The 21069-nt window shown below is 44.1% G+C and overlaps 1 protein-coding gene across 4 annotated transcripts in view; it reads left to right on the forward strand.

The window, feature by feature from the left end:
* The window catches only part of LOC129869364 (coagulation factor XIII B chain-like), a 100039-nt gene that overhangs the window by 60074 nt on the left and 18896 nt on the right, over positions 1 to 21069 (forward strand). For all 4 annotated transcript variants that reach the window (XR_008761890.1, XR_008761891.1, XR_008761893.1 and 1 more), the window contains exon 13: positions 17500 to 17643. Coding sequence is in view for 1 of the 4 variants with exons in the window: in XM_055943704.1 (XP_055799679.1) it covers positions 17500 to 17643 (144 nt within the window). In the remaining 3 variants the exon portion in view is untranslated. The remainder of the gene's footprint in view (positions 1 to 17499; positions 17644 to 21069) is intronic.

Here is a 21069-nt window from a genome sequence, read left to right on the forward strand (position 1 = left end):
TGACGTCATAGATCAGTATATCACATCAATACACAATAGCATTGACCACAGCTCGTGGAAAAAAGGAGATGGTTCCTGAATGTGGGAAAGAGTGAATTGATTAAATCGGATGCGGGAAGACGTGCTACCAGATGGGGAGGACAACAGTCCATGTGGATGGTTGGACAATCTGTATACCTACGAGTTGTTTTCCATTTTTGAGAAACATGTTTATCCTAGGCTGCCTATTATTTCATATCAATCTGATAAAAAAATATTTAATTGTATAAATTCATTGGATAGGCATATCAGATAGTATACAGATGCCCTCCCCTTTTCCACATTTTGTTACGTTACAGCCTTATTCTAAAATTGATTTAAATATATATTTATATATATATATATATATGTGAATCCTGTGAATCCTGTTTCCATTGATCATCTTTGAGATATTTCTACAACTTGATTAGAGTCCACCTGTGGTAAATTCAATTGATTGGACATGATTTGGAAAGGCACACGAGACAGGATTGTGTCGAGGCACAGATCTGGGGAAGGGTATCAAAAAAATCTGCAGCATTGGCCTCCATCACTCTCAAGTGGAAGAAGTTTGAAACCACTGACACTCTTCCTAGAGCTGGCCGCCCCAGCCAAACTGAGCAATAGGGGGAGAATGGCCTTGAGTTAAGAACAAATTCTTATTTACAATGACAGCCTAGGAACAGTGGGTTAACTGCCTTGTTCAGGGGCAAAACAACAGATTTTTATCTTGTCAGCTCAGGGATTCGATCCACCAACCTTTCGGCTAGCGGCCCAACGCTCTAACCTGTAGGTTACCTGCCGCCCAGTTAAATAGCCATCACTAGCCGGCTACCACCCGGTTAATCAACCCTGCACCTTAGAAGCTGCTGCCCTGTATACAGTACATAGACATCACTGATCACTTTAATAATTGAACACTAGTCACTTTGATAATGTTTACATACCGCCTTACTCATTTAATATCTATATACTGTGTTCTATTCTACTGTGTTTTAGTCAATGCCACTCCGACGTTGCTCGTCCTAATATTTATATATTTATTAAGTCCTTCTTTTATTTTAGATTTGTGTGTATTGTGGTGAATTGTTAGATATTACTGCACTGTTGGAGCTAGGAACACAAGCATTTAGCTACACCCGCAATAACATCTGCTAAATATGTGTATTTGACCAATATATATATTGTTTTTGCTAAATGCAAACAACATAAATATGGTATGAATACAGCAGTGTTTCTCAGCCACGGGTCGAATTGATAGAAATCACGACTGCAATGTTGATAGCCTACTAAAAAGGGACTTAATATTCCCTGCTATTTTGTTTTAATTATCATTTTGGAGTGGGAGGGTTACATTAATTATTTTTCAAATGCTCGGGGAGGACCAGGTTAAAATATGGAGGGCCATCTATTTCCATTTCAAAGAGGTCCGATTACCTCAAGGTATCCCTCAATATCAACATGTTCACTCCCTTACTGAGCCTGGATTTTATTTGAAGGCGCCATTTGATTTATATTATTTCATTATTTTTGTAATTGTAAATATCTATATAAATATTCCTCACTGCTAAAAAAAAAAGCCTCACTTTGGCAACATCTACTTTGTCAGTTTCCTCATTGTTCAAATCCAACCGCTTGGCCTACCTCGTAAACGGTGTCAGAAGTTCTGGAAAACCCTGTCACTGGTCGGCAATGTGACAGAGGAGTTGCAAGATGCGGCTAATTACTGGTGGTGCTTACTGAATACCAGCGTAGTGCATCAGCTGTGATCGAGGCGCTCGTCTTTTAGATTTACATCATATGGCAGATGCTCTTACCCTGTGTGACTTACAGGAGCAGTTAGGGTTTAAGTGCATTGCTCAAGGTCACATCGACAGAGTTTTCACCTAGTCAGCTCGGGGACTCGAACCAGCAACCTTTCGGATACCAGCCCAATGCTCTCAACCGCTAGGCTACCTGCCGTCTTGAACGAGGAATCATTGGGCAGACGCCTGCCGGCGTCACCACTTGGGAAGCTGTTCCAGCTGCTGCAGATCCTACAGGAGGTGCTGGAGGTCGAGCTTCCAAATGAGGTGGCTGTTCCACTGGCTGTTGAGGCCCCACAGTCATCCCCTGTTGTCGATGAGGAGCTGTCCTCTCTGTCGTTTCCTGAGGGGGAGTCAGAGTCCCCTGTTCTACTGCCTGCTCCTGGAAGAGTGGATGAGCTTTCCTTGAGCTACCTTTCCCTGATCTACTGCTCCCTGCTGGGGGTGAATCAGAGCTGCCAACGGAGATGGTTCCGGTGAGCCTGTCCTCTGGAGAAGGGGTGTGTTCAGAGCTTCCTGTCTGTGTACCAGAGGAGCTGCAGGTTTTTGGTGTTGCTGATGAGCTGGTAGCTAGCCAGCTGTCCATGGTCAATGCTGCTGAGATGATGGATGGCAGTGGGGTGGAGTCTCTGTCTAGCTGCGGGTAAGAGTGAAGAGCTTCCACCGCTATTTCCTGCTGAGACTGACCTTAATAATGAGCTGGGCTCAAGGCCTGATTCTGGGGAGGGTCTGACCCTGTCCTTGTTTCTGCTGGGCTACTGCCAGTAGAAACTCAACATTGTTTTCCTGACCTATCAGGCTCTACAAACTGAGTGTTCAGAAATGGGTGGACACGCCTTCATTTCATCTGCCATTGTTTTTGTATTTACATGCTAAAATTAGTTATTTAAATCCATTTTCAGATGTTCCAAGCTAGCCCTCCTGATGTCGTTTGACTCCACATGGACTATGACAGTGTCAGCTCCCGCCATCTGTCGTAGAACAGTCGGAAGCATGTCATGTCCTGTACTCGTGCTCCTGGGTAGCACAGGGTTTTTGCCTTGGGAACCGAGATGTTTCTCACCATAGAGCTGCCTATGATGTCACGTTCCTGACCTGTTTTCCTTTGTCTTGTATTTATTTTAGTTGGTCAGGGCGTGAGTTGGGTGGGTTTGTCTATGGTTGATTTTCTATGTTGGGATTTTTGTGTTCGGCCTGGTATGATTCTCAATCAGAGGCAGCTGTCAATCGTTGTCCCTGATTGAGAATCATACTTAGGCAGCCTGGGTTTCACTTGTGTTTTGTGGGTGTTTGTTCCTGTGACTGTGTTTGAGCCACACAGGACTGTTTCGGGTTTGTCACGTTTGTTGGTTTTGTATTTTGAAGTGTTTTGTTGATTTTTCATTAAATAATGAACACTAACTACTCTGCATCTTGGTCCGATCCATGCTCCTCCTCGTCTGAGGAGGAGAACGACTACGACAGCCGTTACATATGATGACAGCTGGTGATGTTGAATGGGCCAGTCTCTCAGGCAGCCTCACGGCCTGATGAGGGTGGGAGCTCCGAGGATCTGAACCCGAGGTAGAAGCCACAGGAGAGGGAGACAGAACAGAGGACGAAGACACAGGTACCTCCAGATCCGATCTTGAATGGGAAGCCCCCAAGGAAGAAGGAGCTGGAACCCCTGGATCCAGCGCTGCAAAACAGTTTCTGGTCTGTGTCAGGTCCGGGCTCAACATCTCCAAGAAGACCCCTGTTGCCAGAGGATGCTTTCTTCGACTTCCACTGTGAGTGACGTATTTCCATGGCTGGTTGGTTAGGTCGAAAACAGCTCCGTTCTCCAGGGAAGGGGGAGACCCCTTCGGGGAATCATGCCTAGCACCGGCCAGTCGGCTGGGGAGAGCCAACACGGCGGCGGCACTTCCACCAGACCAGAGCGGCGTCCGGCTACTGGGGTGGAAGAAAAAATAAAAAGTAGGCGGGTGTGGATTCCTCAGTAGCTTGTGTAGGTTTGCTACTTGGTTGCAAAGAGTAGCCACTTCACCCCTGTAGTTCTCCACAAGCAAGCAGTTGCTGCATTGGAAGTCAGCAAGGTCCACATTGTCCCAGAACAAAGTAAAGTAAACTCAGCTCCTGCAGTGCTGGAAACGTTCAATAGCTACCTCCATTTGAGACCTCTGAGTCAGCTAGGCTAGCTGGGCTTCCGTGTCTCTCCCCTCTCGCGGAATCTGGAGGGATTCCGGTACAGACAGCAGAACTCAAAGCAACTAAGCCCAACAGAACCGCAGGATCCAAATTAAAATAAAAGTATATAAAAACACTGTCAGCTTTACAAAAACAATAAAGCCAGGTCTCTCGTTCAGCGTTCAGCTTTCGGCAATCAACAGTGTTCAACAACAAACATACGTCGCGCTGAGATGACGTCCGTCAGAGTAAAGGTGAGTAATGGCCATATTCACAGCGCAATGCACCTGGTGTCTTCTAGCTCATGTTGCCACTGGCCAGACAAACAGGGAAACTGATGTAGGCCGACGTCAATGCAATGTCAGTACTCACTGTTAAAATGCCGGCAAGCTCCTGTTTTTGTTCTTGATATAACTTGAACTTTCAGCCAGGTTATTCTCATGCAAAAACCCATGTTCTTGTGTTAAAATACTTTTGACAGCCTCCGCTTCAAGGGAGGTGGTAAGACTGTTGCTGTTTAGTTCGTAACCTCTGCACTTTGTGTGTCAAGGAGCAGGGGTCGAGGAGACGGGGTAGGGAATGTGACGATCGTCCTATTTCCTCCGTCTCTTGATATGTGACTCATTTCCCGAAGCTAGACATATGTCATTACTTCACAGGAGGTCCATTTGAACGTAAACATTCATTTTCTTAACTAAATTCGTTTTGGGGCAGAAATTCCTTCTGGAACATGTGAACCTTCATGTGCCATGTATGCCATCTGTAAATATGAATACAATTGTTAAATTACGAGCCTAGTTGGTTTAGTCACTGAAAAAGACCAGATCCTTCCCGTTAGCCATGATTGGCTGAGATAATGGGTGGGCTGGACATGACGAGAGATGAGTTCGGATTGGTCTAACATGTAGTATGAGCTGCTCATTATGTGTAGGTAATATTTTCTAACAGATTTATGTTTTTTAAAAGTTTTTTTTAATGCTTTGTCATTATGGGGTTTTGTGTGTAGATTGATGAGGGGTAAAAAACGATTTAATCAATTTTAGAATGAGGCTATAATGTAACAAAATATGGAAAAAGTGAAGCGGTCTGAATACTTTTCAAACTCACTGTATTTACTAATATACTCTTCAGTTAATTGTTATCTGGAAACATAATCATCAACATAATCATTTTTTACAATATCAAAGAAGCCAAACAATATTCATAAAAATATAATTGTTGTACCATTCCATGTATTTTAACGTCATCGTCGTCATTGAGTGAATCTGGAAAATAAAAGCAGGAATATTGACCTTCAATTCTCATATGCAAGAAAACTTTTAATGTTTAGATTAGTTGGTTGGGTAATATGGGGTAAACCCTGACATACTCCCAATGTGTAGAAATGGATTTTGACCCTCCCCTTTTGCCCCTGGAAAACATGGCTTGACGGGAAAAGGTGGCACTGGCTTGCTGGAACAAACATTAGCCATGTCAATAGACAGTGAACAAGGTTTATGTACAGTAAGGGTTATGTTAGTACAGTTTTTGTAATTGAATAATGACTAAATGTTTCAGTGGATCTTATCCACATTCTAACTACATCACTCAATGCCTGTTTAGCTTGTAAGTTAAGCACATCAGATTACTGTAGAAGTGTCTCTATCTCATGTAGCTGAACAATAGTGGAAGACCGAGCACACAAGTTATTTATTCTCATATGTTAAGTAGTGGTGTTAAAAATACTACAAAATCATCAAATTAAAATTAGTTATTATTAACAGACTGAACCAACACAGTTCCTACATTGAGCATTTTCACAAGAACTGTGTTTTTACAGCTGTGCTGGTTTGATTAAATTCTATATATTGGAGTTTTCCAGTATTTTGGGTCAGTCCCCCTTGACAGTGGTTCACTTCAGTGCTCCCTAGTAACTCTGTAGACAAACATTAACTTTGGGATAGACACTGTTTATTTATGTTCTACTCCTTCCATTTTAACAGCATCTACCATTTGATCAACATGAAATCATCTCTGACTCTGCTGTGTCTGGTGGTATGGGTGAATGTGGATGCTTCATCAGCTCAGACTGGTAAGGATGTGTTTTCCTTCACTTTCTCACATGCTTCTAGTACCCACATTGGGTTAATATCCACCAATTGCTCTGTAAGACTCTGACTAGACTATACAAAGTGAGCAAACGTAACTGATGCGTTTGCTTTGCTACGTTTAGCTACTATTGAAGATCATCATAGGGAAACAGCACATTACTCTTCTGATACGCAGGGAAAGTGACAACAATTTCTGCCATCAATTCCATATTCACTTTTTATGTTTTTGACAGGACTTCAGGAATATAAACCTCCTCTCACTGTCCACTGCGTTTATTTTCAGCAAACTTAACATGTGGGGGGGGGGGGGGGGGGGTCAAAATCAAAAGTAACATTCAGTGTTTGGTGTGGCCACCAGGTGCATTAAGTACTGCAGTGCATCTCCTCCTCGTGGACTGCACCAGATTTGCCAGTTCTTGCTGGGAATTGTTACCCCACTCTTCCACCAAGGCACCTGCAAGTTCCAGAACATATCTGGGGGGAATTGCCCAAGATCCAACAGGTCCCAGATGTGCTCAATTCGATTGAGATCCGGGCTCTTTGCTGGCCATGGCAGAACACTGATATTCCTATCTTGCAGGTAATCACGCTCAGAACGACCAGTATGGCTGGTGGCATTGTCATGCTGGAGGATCATGTCAGGATGAGCCTGCAAGAAGGGTACCACATGAGGGAGGAGGATGTATTCCCTGTAACGCATAGCATTGAGATTGCCTGCAATGACAACAAGCTCAGTCTGATGATGCTGTGACACACCGCCCCAGACCATGACAGACCTCCACCTCCAAATCGATCCTGCTCCAGAGTACAAGCCTCGGTGTAACCGTCATTCCTTCAACGATAAACACGAATCCGAACATCACCCCTGGTGAGACAAAACCGCAACTCGTCAGTGAAGAACACTTTTGCAAGTCCTGCCTGGTCCAACGACGGTGGGTTTGTGCCCAAGGGCGACGTTGTTGCCAGTGATGTCTGGTGAGGACCTGCCTTACAACAGGCCTACAAGCCATCAGTCCTTCCTCTCTCAGCCTATTGCGGACAATTTGAGCAATGATGGAGGGATTGTGCGTTCCTGGTGTAACTCGGGCAGTTATTGTTGCCATCCAATGTAAATAGTCCGATGGCCATTTGATTAATTGTTCAGCAGTCTTATGCCATGGGGGTAGAAGCTGGTAAGGAGCCTTTTGGTTCTAGACTTGGCGCTCTGGTACCCGCTTGCCGTGCGGTAGTTGAGAAACATTCTATGACTTGGGTGACTGGAGACTTTGATGCCAGTTCTCTGACCTTCTCCCTATAGGCTGTCTCATCGTTGTAGGTGATCAGGCCTACCACTGTTGTGTTGTCAGCAAACTTAATGATGGTGCTGGAGTCATGTTTGGTCACGCAGTCGAGGGTGAACAGGGAGTACAGGAGGGGACTAAGTACACACCCCTGAGTGGCCCCAGTGTTGAGGATCAGAGTGGCAGACGTGCAACAACCATTTTTTTTTTTTTTAATTTCAATTTATTTCACCTTTATTTAACCAGGTAGGCAAATTGAGAACACGTTCTCATTTACAATTGCGACCTGGCCAAGATAAAGCAAAGCAGTTCGACACATACAACAACACATAGTTACACATGGAGTAGAACAAACATACAGTCAATAATACAGTGAAAAATGAGTCTATATACAATGTGAGCAAGTGAGGTGAGATAGGGGAGGTGAAGGCAAATAAAATATATTAATAAATAAAAATATAAAAAAAGGCCATGGTGGCGAAGTAAATACAATATAGCAAGTAAAAAAAAACACTGGAATGGTTGGTTTGCAGTGGAAGAAGGTGCAAAGTAGAGATAGAAATAATGGGGTGCAAAGGAGCAAAATAAATAAATACAGTAGGTAAAGAGGTAGTTGTTGGGCTAAATTATAGATGGGCTATGTACAGGTGCAGTAATCTATGAGCTGCTCTGACAGCTGGTGCTTAAAGCTAGTGAGGGAGATAAGTGTTTCCAGTTTCAGAGATTTTTGCAATTCGTTCCAGTCATTGGCAGCAGAGAACTGGAAAGAGAGGCGGCCAAAGGAAGAATTGGTTTTGGGGGTGACCAGAGAGATATACCTGCTGGAGCGCGTGCTACGGGTGGGCGTTGCTATGGTGACCAGCGAGCTGAGATAAGGGGGGACTTTACCTAGCAGGGTCTTGTAGATGACCTGGAGCCAGTGGGTTTGGCGACGAGTGTGAAGCGAGGGCCAGCCAACGAGAGCGTACAGGTCGCAGTGGTGGGTAGTATATGGGGCTTTGGTGACAAAACGGATGGCACTGTGATAGACTGCATCCAATTTATTGAGTAGGGTTTTGGAGGCTATTTTGTAAATGACATCACCGAAGTCGAGGATTGGTAGGATGGTCAGTTTTACAAGGGTATGTTTGGCAGCATGAGTGAAGGATGCTTTGTTGCGGAATAGGAAGCCGATTCTAGATTTAACTTTGGATTGGAGATGCTTGATGTGAGTCTGGAAGGAGAGTTTACAGTCTAACCAGACACCTAGGTATTTGTAGTTGTCCACATATTCTAAGTCAGAGCCGTCCAGAGTAGTGATGTTGGACAGGCGGGCAGGTGCAGGCAGCGATCGGTTGAAGAGCATGCATTTAGTTTTACTTGTATTTAAGAGCAATTGGAGGCCACGGAAGGAGAGTTGTATGGCATTGAAGCTCGCCTGGAGGGTTGTTAACACAGTGTCAAAAGAAGGGCCAGAAGTATACAGAATAGTGTCGTCTGCGTAGAGGTGGATCAGAGACTCACCAGCAGCAAGAGCGACATCATTGATGTATACAGAGAAGAGAGTCGGTCCAAGAATTGAACCCTGTGGCACCCCCATAGAGACTGCCAGAGGTCCGGACAACAGACCCTCCGATTTGACACACTGAACTCGATCAGAGAAGTAGTTGGTGAACCAGGCGAGGCAATCATTAGAGAAACCAAGGCTGTCGAGTCTGCCGATGAGGATGTGGTGATTGACAGAGTCAAAAGCCTTGGCCAGGTCAATGAATATGGCTGCACAGTACTGTTTCCTATCAATAGCGGTTAAGATATCGTTTATGACCTTGAGCGTGGCTGAGGTGCACCCATGACCAGCTCTGAAACCAGATTGCATAGCGGAGAAGGTATGGTGGGATTCGAGATGGTCGGTAATCTGTTTGTTGACTTGGCTTTCGAAGACCTTAGAAAGGCAGGGTAGGATAGATATAGGTCTGTAGCAGTTTGGGTCAAGAGTGTCCCCCCCTTTGAAGAGGGGGATAACCGCAGCTGCTTTCCAATCTTTGGGAATCTCAGACGACACGAAAGAGAGGTGGAAAAGGCTGGTAATAGGTGTGGCAACAATTTCAGCAGATAGTTTTAGAAAGAAAGGGTCCAGATTATCTAGCCCGGCTGATTTGTAGGGGTCCAGATTTTGCAGCTCTTTCAGAACATCAGCTGACTGTATTTGGGAGAAAGAGAAATGGGGAAGGCGTGGGCGAGTAGCAGAGGGGAGGCCAGTGCTGTTGACCGGGGTAGGGGTAGCCAGGTGGAAAGCATGGCCAGCCGTAGAAAAATGGTTGCAAAAGTTGCAGAGGGAGGTGTTTAGTCTCAGTGTCCTTAGCTTAGTGATGAGCTTCGAGGGCACTATGGTGTTGAACGCTGAGCTGTAGTCAATGAATAGCATTCTCACATAGGTGTTCCTTTTGTCCAGGTTTGAAAGGGCAGTGTGGAGTGTGATTGAGATTGCGTCATCTGTGGATCTGTTGGGGCGTTATGCGAATTGGAGTGGGTCTAGGGTATCCGGGAGGATGCTGTTGATGTGATCCATGACCAGCCTTTCAAAGCACTTCATGGCTACCGACATGAGTGCTACGAGGCAGTAATTATTTAGGCAGGTTACATTTGCTTCCTTGGGCACAGGAAGTATGGCGGTCTGCTTGAAACATGTAGGTATTACAGACTTGGTCAGGGAGAGGTTGAAAATGTAAGTGAAGACACTTGCCAGTTGGTCCACCAATAAAAGTATTAATTAAAGCTCTGCAAAAGAAATCCTCTACAAAATCCAACTCAGTGCCAAAATGGCAAGTGTGGTCTTTGTGTGGTGCCATGCGGTTTGTATCGGTTTCTAGCTGTTTCTAGCGGTTACAAGCGAGCGAAGATGATAATGTACGTGATATCAACAGAGAAGTATATTTTCTGGGTGATTTAAATATTGACTGGCTATCATCAAGCTGAACACTCAGGAAAAAACGTCAAACTGTAACCAGTGCCGGCAATCTGGATCAGGTTGTCAGTCAAAATACTAGGGTAGTTACAAACAGTACAGGAATTAAATCATCAACATGTATTGATCACATCTTTACTAACGCTGCAAATATTTACTTTAAAGCAGTATCCAAATCCATAGGATGCAGTGATCACAATATAATAGCCATATTTAGGAAAATCAAAGTTCCAAACGCTGTGCCTAATATAGTGTATAAAAGGTCATAAAACAAGTTTTGTAGTGATTCATATGTTGATGATGTAAAGAATATTTGCTGTTCTGTGGTGTGTAATGACGAGCACTTAAAAAATAAAGGAGAGGCGCACACTCTAGGAGCTCAGATGCAAAAAATATTTATGTCCAACGTTTCAACAGACAAGCTGTCTTCATCATACCCTGACGTTGGACATAAACCCTGAGGAAGACAGCTTGTCTGTCGAAACGTTGGACATAAACCCTGAGGAAGACAGCTTGTCTGTCGAAACGTTGGACATAAACCCTGAGGAAGACAGCTTGTCTGTCGAAACGTTGGACATAAACCCTGAGGAAGACAGCTTGTCTGTCGAAACGTTGGACATAAACCCTGAGGAAGACAGCTTGTCTGTCGAAACGTTGGACATAAACCCTGAGGAAGACAGCTTGTCTGTCGAAACGTTGGACATAAACCCTGAGGAAGACAGCTTGTCTGTCGAAACGTTGGACATAAACCCTGAGGAAGACAGCTTGTCTGTCGAAACGTTGGACATAAACCCTGAGGAAGACAGCTTGTCTGTCGAAACGTTGGACATAAACCCTGAGGAAGACAGCTTGTCTGTCGAAACGTTGGACATAAATCTTTTTTTACATCTGATCTTCTAGAATGTGCAGCTCTCCTTTATTTTTGAAGTGTTCCACTCCGCTAGCCGGCAACTCACCTGAATAGTTGTGCATTTCTTTCACCTCTAGAGTAATGAGGAGCAACCAGACGCTGCACTTGACGCATTTATGAAACTACTTATTCCCCTTGGATTGAAACTACTTATTCCCCTTGGATTGATGAGGAATTGAACATTTGTATGGTTGAGAGGGATGAGGCAAAAGGTATGGCAAATAAGTCTGGCTGCACAACCGATTGGCAAACGTACTGCAAATTAAGAAATCATGTGACTAAACTAAATAAAATAAACTACACTATGAAACAAAGATAAATTATATAAAGAATGATAGTAAAACGTTTTGGGGCACCTTAAATTACATTTTGGGGGAAAAAAAGCCAAATCGGCTCCTTCATTCATTGAATCAGATGGTTCATTTATCACACAGCCCACTGATATTGAAAACTACTGTAATGACTTTTTCATGCAAGATGTGGCTACAATCCCGGTAACGGGATCAATATGACAACAGCCAGTGAAAGTGCAGGGCGCCAAATTCAAACAACAGAAATCTCATAATTAAAATTTCTCAAACATACATGTGTCTTATACCATTTTAAAGGTAATCTTGCTGTTAATCCCACCACAGTGTCCGATTTCAAATTGGCTTTTCAGAAAAAGCACCACAAGCGATTATGTTAGGTGACCGCCAAATCACAGAAAACACAGCCATTTTTTCAGCCAAAGAGGAGCCACAAATAGCACAAATAGAGATAAAATTAATCACTAACCTTTGATGATCTTCATCAGATGACACTCATAGGACTTCATGTTACACAATACATGCATGTTTTGTTTGATAAAGTTCATATTTCTATAAAAGAATATGAGTTTACATTGGCGCGTTACATTCACTAGTTCCAAAAACATCCAGTGATAGTGCATAGCCACATCGTTTCAACAGATATACTCATCATAAATGTAGATGATAATACAAGTTATACACATGGAATTATAGATATACTTCTCCTTAATGTAACCGCTGTGTCAGATTTTTTTTTTACTTTACGGAAAAAGCAAACCATGCAATAATCTGAGACGGAGCTCAGAACTATAGTAAAATTAGCCGCCATGTTGGAGTCAACAGAAACCAGAAAATACATGATAAATGTTTCCTTACCTTTGATGAACTTCATCAGAATGCAGTCCTAGGAATCCCAGGTCCACAATAAATGCTTGATTTGTTCGATAATGTCCGTTATTTATGTCCAATTAGCTACTTTGGTTAGCGCGTTTGTAAACAATTCCAAAGTCACAAGGCGCGTCCACTATAACGTGACGAAATGTCCAAAAGTTCCGTAACAGTCAGTAGAAACATGTCAAACGATGTATTGAATCAATCTTAAGAATGTTGTTAACCTACATCTTGAATAACGTTCCAACCGGAGAATTACATTGACTTCAGTTGAGCGATGGAACGGAGCTGCCTCTCACGTGAACGCACGTGGTCACCTCATGGCAGTGGTGACTCATTCATGTCTCCTTCGGCCCCCCTTCACGTTAGAGTCATCAGACAAAGTTCTATTGACTGTTGACATCTAGTGGAAGCCTTGGGAAGTGAAAACTCATCCATATCTCGCTGTAATTTCAATGGGAGCTTGTTTGAAAATCTACCAGCCTCAGAAAAAATCCAAACAGGAAGTGGAACTTCAGGTTTTTGCCTGCCATATGAGTTCTGTTATACTCACAGACATAATTCAAACAGTTTTAGAAAGTTTAGAGTGTTTTCTATCCAATACTAATAATAATTTGCATAAATTAGCAACTATGACTGAGGAGCAGGACGTTTACTCTGGTCACCTCTGTGCACCTTTCATCCAAGCTACTCAATACTGCCCCTGCAGCCATAAGAAGATAAGCAATTTTAGGGATGACATGCCAGCAACAAATGCTGACACGACACATCCAAATTTATCTGACCAAATTATGAAAGACAAGAATTGTACTTTTAAATTCTGTAAAGTCAGTGTGGAAGAAGTGAAAAAATGATTGTTGTTTATCAACAATGACAAGCCACCTGGGTCTGACAATCTGGATGGAAAATTACTGAGGATAATAGCAGACGATATTGCACTCCTATTTGCCGCATCTTCAATTTAAGCCTACTAGAGAGCGTGTGCCCTCAGGCCCGGAGGGAAGCTAAAGTAATCCCGCTACCCAAGAATAGTAAAGCCCCCTTTACTGGCTCAAATAGCTGACCAATCAGCCTGTTACCAACCCTTAGTAAACTTCTGGGAAAAATTGTGTTTGACCAGATACAATGCTTTTTTACAGTAAATAAATTGAAAAAAGATTTTCAGCATGCTTATAGGGAAGGACACTCAACAAGCACATCACTTACACAAATGACTGATGATTGGCTGAGAGAAATTGATGATAAAATGATTGTGGGGGCTGTCTTGTTAGACTTCAGTGCAGCTTTTGACATTATCGACCATAGTCTGCTGCTGGAAAAACGTATGTGTTATGGCTTTACACCCCCTGCTATAATGTGGATAAAGAGTTACTTGTCTAACAGAACACAGAGGGTGTTCTTTAATGGAAGCCTCTCAAATATAATCCCGTTAGAATCAGGAATTCCCCAGGGTAGCTGTTTAGGCCCCTTGCTTTTATTTTATTTTACTAACGACATGCCACTGACTGAGTAAAGCCAGAGTATCTATGTATGAGGATAACTCAACACCATACACGTCAGCTACTACAGCGACTGAAATGACTACAACACTCAACAAAGAGCTGCAGTTAGTTTCAGAGTGGGTGGCAAGGAATAAGTTAGCCCTAAATATTTCTAACACTAAAAGCATTGCATTAGGAAAAAAACATTTACTAAACCCTAAACCTCAACTAAATCTTGTAATAAGTCATGTGGAAATTGAGATGACTAAACTGCTTGGAGTAACCCTAGATTGTAAACTGTCATGGTCAAAACATATTGATGCAGTAGTAGCTAAGATGGGGAGAAGTCTGTCTATAATAAAGCGATGCTCTGCCTTCTTAACAACACTATCACCAAGACAGGTCCTAGTTTTGTCACACCTTGACAACTGTTCAGTCGTGTGATCAGGTGCCACAAAAAAGGACTTAGGAAAATTGCAATTGGCTCAGAACAGGACAGCACGGCTGGCCCTTGGATGTACACAGAGAGCTAATATCAATAATATGTATGTCAATCTCTCTTGGCTGAAAGTGGAGGAGAGATTGACTTCATCACTACTTTAATTTATGAGAGGTATTGACATGTTGAATGCAGCGAGCAGTCTGTCACAGCTCGGACACCCATGCATACTCCACAAGAAATGCCACATGAGGTCTCTTCACAGTCCCCAAGTCCAGAACAGACTATGGGAGGCACACAGTACTACATAGAGCCATGACTACATGGAACTCTATTCCACATCAAGTAACTGGCGCAGGCAGTAAAGTTAGATTTTAAAAAACAGATAAAAAAAACACCTTATGGAACAGCGGGGACTGTGAAGCAACACAAACATTGGCACAGACACATGCATACACACACGATAACATACACACTATACATACACATAGATTTAGTACTGTAGATATATGTGGTAGTGGTGGAGTAGGGGCCTGAGGGCACACAGTGTGTTGTGAAATCTGTGAATGTATTGTAATGTTTTAAAAATGTTATAAACTGCCTCAGTGTGACAAAAAACGCACCTAATGACTGAGGGAACTAAATTCAAAGCACACTTCCTAAAGCACTGGAATTTAGCATTACCTGATTTGACAGCGCTTTGTGCTATTTATTGAGATGCTTAGTTGTCAGATAATAAAAAAATTGCCTTATTACTTTCAAGAAACTTTAAATAGTTGTTTAAATAAAATAATGAGTGCTAAACCTTGTTCTTTTCAATGATAATCCCATTTTGTGGTTGAACCTCGACCTACGTTGTTTGAAGCCCTCCACTTCTTCCTCAATTACTTTTAGCAACATTTAATATGAAGAAAATAGCATTATTGTTGGTAATGTGTTACTTTTTTATACAGTTCTTCCGAAGAATAATCGCATGTGGAAAATGTCCGGCCTCCCTGCAATTAACCTTCTTTACATCTGGCCCCTATAAGAATATAGTTGAATATCTCTGCTGTGGGGCGTGAAACATATTTAGATGGTGTCACGGCCGTCGTCAGGGTGGAAACGACCGGATCAAGGTGCAGCGTGGTTAGCGTATATTTTCCTTTTATTTTGAATGTCGCCAACAAAAACAAGAAAAAACAACAAAACGACCGTGAAGCTTACTAGGGCTATAGTGCCACGAACAAAGATAACTACCCACAACTAAGGTGGAAAAACAGGCTGCCTAAGTATGATTCCCAATCAGAGACAACGATAGACAGCTGTCCCTGATTGAGAACCATACCCGGCCAAAACATAGAAACAGAAAACATAGAAATAAAGAAACTAGAATGCCAACCCTAGTCACACCCTGGCCTAACCAAAATAGAGAATAAAAGCCTCTATGGCCAGTGCGTGACAGATGGGTTGATGGACCTGCAAAGCTTGGGTTTTGGGTGTGTGTGTATTCTTATTCGTCTTCTCTCCCATGCGGGAGACCAGGGCTTTAAACCAAATCAAATCAAATGAATGCGAGTGTAGCGAAATGCTTGTGCTTCTAGTTCCGACCGTGCAGTAATATCTAACAAGTAATCTAACAATTTCACAACAACTACCTGATACACACAAGTGTAAAGGAATGATTAAGAGTATGTACATATAAATATTTGGATGAACGACATAGGCAAGATGCAGTAGATGGTATAGAGTACAGTATATACATATGAGATGAGTAATGTAGGATATGTAAACATTATATAAAGTGGCATTGTTTAAGTGACTAGTGATACATTTATCACATCCAAGTATTAATTATTAAAGTTGCTAGAGTCTGTATGTTGGCAGCAGCCACTCAATGTTAGTTAACAGTCTGATGGCCTTGAGATAGAAGTTGTTTTTCAGTCTCTCGGTCCCAGCTTTGATGCACCTGTACTGACCTCGCCTTCTGGATGATAGCGGGGTGAACAGGCAGTGGCTCGGGTGGTTGTTGTCCTTGATCTTTTTGGCGTTCCTGTGACATCGGGTGGTGTAGGTGTCCTGGAGGGCAGGTAGTGATTACAACCTGTTACAATGGAGCTAACATTTTGTGGCTGATCTTTCAGTGGGGGAGTGGGTGAAATGATCAAAGACCTGACTGGGCCCAGCACCGCACGGTACGGCTCATTACATTGTTGTGTGCGTGTTTGTGTACTGAGGAACATGCAACTTGGTTCCAGAAGAAAGCCACTGTTAATTTCCTTATTGGGTGCTTTAATCAAGATAACTGCTTCTTGGTGTAACCTCGTACACAGGCTATTGCACATATAAGCCTGGGATATCAACCATTCAAAGTTGGCCTTAGTGGGAGTGACCATAGAACTCTATGAGAGTGACCTTACTGAATAAAGTATTTGTTATCATGTCCAAAGACACGACAATGTCCTTTGACACCAAATATATTTCCCCTTGTCGTCACAAGTTAACACAGCCGCAAAGTCAAACTCCACCCATTTCCAAAATGTCCATTCTTCAAGTTTCAGTTTAAACCTAATCCTAACCTTTACCACACTGCTAACCTTATGCCTAACCCTAACCTTGAATTAAGACCAAAAAGCAAATGTTTGTTTTCATGAATTTCTACGATATAGCCAATTTTGACTTTGTGGCTTTGCTATCTAGTGGAAACCATTCTCCTAGCCTCAAGAGAGAGAAGAAACAATGATCCCTAATTTCCAGCTAGCTAATTAGCAAAGACATAGCTAGCTAATGGCTTCACCCAGAAGAATAAAGACTACACACTTATAATTGTGGGGAAAACTATCCCAATAAACAAACACAATCTCTTTACTGCCAAGACGTCTGACCAATTAGACTGATGCACAGGACACATGGGGGAAGTTGTTGTGGACATGATTGGTTGGTTGATTAAGCCAATGAGTAATGCGCTGGGAGAGTCTTATCATATTTGACATAGTGGGTTATGTCACATTGGTGATTATGTCACACCGTTATGTCCCATTTATGAACCCTTTATAAAGCATGACATACTGTTATAGATGATTTGTAACACATTTATGTAGTGCTGATGAAAGCATTATGAAGGCTTTATGAAGTCTTTATAAGCTGAATGTAATTTAAAGCATGAGCGTCTCGGTCACTGTATGCATGCTGTGCTTCATCTGCAGAGTACTGTGGTAAGCCTGAGGGTGCAGGGAGGACAATGCCGCTGATTCCTGATCGAGAGCGTTATGAAAATGGGGACCAAGTAGAGTATGGATGTCTTGCAACTTGTAAGAACGGAGAGTGGGATAAGACCATCAAGGGCAAAGGTCAGTTTAAAGGGGCAATCTGCAGTTGCTACACCTATTGTTGGACTTCTAAATTAATGACATGTACCAAATGATTCTTAAAGAACATAACTTATAAATGACTCATGAGCTTAGTTCAACTGTCGCACCTCATCATAACCCAAAGATTGTTTACTAACGAAGGAGTAAAACTAAGTAAATGTAAACAAACACTATACAGCCTCAAAACATGGTTCAATGTATAATGTTGATATCATGATGGTCAGTCCTTGCATCTATAGCTATGTCTATGAATTTGAGAGTGGTAACATTTCTCCAGCCCTATCACTCAGCTTTTAACCAAAACTCTTTCTTATTGATTCAACTTCTGATTGTGTCTTTAACGTCTATGGCATTACTATGGTACTGTCAACATTGAAATGTTTATTGCATTTACTACAATTCAGGACTTGACATTAACTTTTTTTACCCACTTGTCATTTGGAAAAGTATGACAGATTTTTCACTTGTGTGAAAGCTCAAGTCCAAATTGTGTTTTATGATGCAAATAGACACTTTACAAAATGAATCTCATTAGTATCATTATTATTATCATACAGAAAATGAGACAAAAATGTAGAATACATTCTGTCTGGAGCTGGGTAATATGGACGGAGTTGTTTATGCACAGTTAGGCCTACTTTCCATTATGGCTCTAGACAGCCTAGCTATGCTAGCTATTTCTAACATGTGCAGGGAATGCATGATGGATATTTTGATGTTCCTCATATCAAAGTAGGATCCAGAATGATTAGATTTATTTTTTTCTCATTAGGAATAATCTTTTTTGTTCATATTGGCCTAGATTATATGTTACATAATTCACCACCTGATGAGGAAGTGTGAGATCAAAACACATTATGTAACGACTGTCGCTCTCCTCATCCTCGGATGAGTTGAGGAGAGAAGGATCTTCAGACCAAAACGCAGCATTTGGGAAATAAGCCATCTTTATTATGAATACGATGGCAACACGAAACGAAACAAAACACTTTCAAAACTACAAAACAAGAAAACGACGTTGACGAAACCTGAACATAAACTTACATAACTAAACATAAACTTACGTACAGGAAACAGACGACATCGAAACGAAACGAAACAAAAAAACGCTACAGTCCCGTGAGGCACGAACATACATACTAACACAGGAGACAATCACCCACAAACAAACAGTGAGAATGCCCTACCTAAATATGACTCTTGATTAGAGGAAAACGCAAACCACCTGCCTCTAATCAAGAGCCATACCAGGCAAACCAAAACCAACATAGAAACAGAAAACATAGAATGCCCACCCAACCTCACATCCTGACCAACTAACACACATAACAACTAACATAAATAGGTCAGGAACGTGACAGTACCCCCCCCACAAGGTGCGAACTCCGGACGCACCAGCACAAGGACTAGGGGAGGGTCTGGGTGGGCATCTAACCACGGTGGTGGCTCAGGCTCCGGGCGCGGTTCCCACCCCACCATAATCCATCCTAACTTCCTCCTTCCAAAAATGTCCACCCTCTTTTCTCCCCCACAAAATCCTCTTAATAACATACCCAATAAGGACAACACCGGGACAGAGAGATAAATCAATACAGAGGGATAGATAAGAATATAGAGGTAGATAAAGATAGAGAGGGAGATCAGGATAGAGGGGCAACTCCGGACTGAAAGGCAGCTCCGGACAGAGAGACAGCTCTGGACTGATGGGCAGTTCTGGGTATCTAGCCTTTTTAGGCTGAAGGGCAGCTCATGGCTGACTGACGACTCTCGACGTTCATGGCTGGCTGACGGCTCTCGACGCTCATGGCTGGCTGACGGCTCTCGACGCTCATGGCAGGCTGACGGCTCTCGACGCTCATGGCAGGCTGACGGCTCTCGACGCTCATGGCAGGCTGACGGCTCTCGACGCTCATGGCAGGCTGACGGCTCTCGACGCTCATGGCAGGCTGACGGCTCTCGACGCTCATGGCGCTCTGACGGCTCTGGCTGCTCATGGCTCTCTGACGGCTCTGGCTGCTCATGGCTCTCTGACGGCTCTGGCTGCTCATGGCTCTCTGACGGCTCTGGCTGCTCATGGCTCGCTGGCGGCTCTGGCAGATCCTGTCTGGTTGGCGGCTCTGGCAGATCCTGTCTGGTTGGCGGCTCTGGCAGATCCTGTCTGGTTGGCGGCTCTGGCAGATCCTGTCTGGTTGGCGGCTCTGGCAGATCCTGTCTGGTTGGCGGCTCTGGCAGATCCTGTCTGGTTGGCGGCTCTGGCAGATCCTGTCTGGCTGACGGCTCTAGCGGCTCCTGTCTGGCTGACGGCTCTAGCGGCTCCTGTCTGGCGGATGGCTCTGTAGGCTCATGGCAGACGGGCGGCTTTGCAGGCTCATGGCAGACGGGCGGCTTTGCAGGCTCATGGCAGACGGATGGCTCAGACGGCGCTGGGGAGACGGATGGCTCAGATGGCGCTGGGGAGACGGATGGCTCAGATGGCGCTGGGGAGACGGATGGCTCAGATGGCGCTGGGGAGACGGATGGCTCAGATGGCGCTGGGGAGACGGATGGCTCAGATGGCGCTGGGGAGACGGATGGCTCTGGCCGGATACGGTGCACTGTAGACCTGGTGCGTGGTGCCGGAACTGGAGGCACCGTGCTAATGACAAGCACCTTCCTACTAGTGCGGGGAGCAGGGACAGGGCACACTGTATTCTCAAAGCCCACTCTATAACCGATGCGTGGTACCGGCACTGGTGACGCCGGGCTGAGAACAAGCACATCAGGATTAGTAGGGGGAGAAGATACAGTTTGTACAGGGCTCTGGAGACGCACTGGTAGCTTAGTGCGTGGGGCCGGAACTGGAGGCACCAGGCTAGATACACGCACTACAGGGAGAGTGCGTGGAGGAGGAACAGGGCTCAGGATACGCACTGGTAGCCTAGTGCGTAGTGTAGACACTGTAGGTACTAGGCTGGGGCGGGGAGGTGGTGCCGGAAATACCGGACCGTGGAGGCGTACTGGCACTCTTGAGCATTGAACCCGCCCAACCTTACCTGGTTGAATGCTCCCGGTTGCCCGACCAGTGCGGGGAGGTGGAATAACCCGCACCGGCCTATGTAGGCGAACCGGGGAAACCATGCGTAAGGCCGGTGCCATGTATGCCGGCCCGAGGAGACGCACTGGAGACCAGACGCGTTGAGCCGGCCTCATGACACCTGGCTCAATACCCAATCTAGCCCTCCCAGTGCGGGGAGGTGGAATAACCCGCACTGGGCTATGCACTCGTACAGGAGACACCGTGCGCTCTACTGCGTAACACGGCGCCTGCCCGTACTCCCGCTCTCCACGGTAAGCCTGGGAAGTGGGCGCAGGTCTCCTACCTGCCCTTGGCCCACTACCTCCTAGCCCCCCCCCAAGAAATTTTTG

The sequence above is a fragment of the Salvelinus fontinalis genome, chromosome 14 (assembly GCF_029448725.1).
Source record: "Salvelinus fontinalis isolate EN_2023a chromosome 14, ASM2944872v1, whole genome shotgun sequence".
NCBI lineage: Eukaryota > Metazoa > Chordata > Actinopteri > Salmoniformes > Salmonidae > Salvelinus > Salvelinus fontinalis.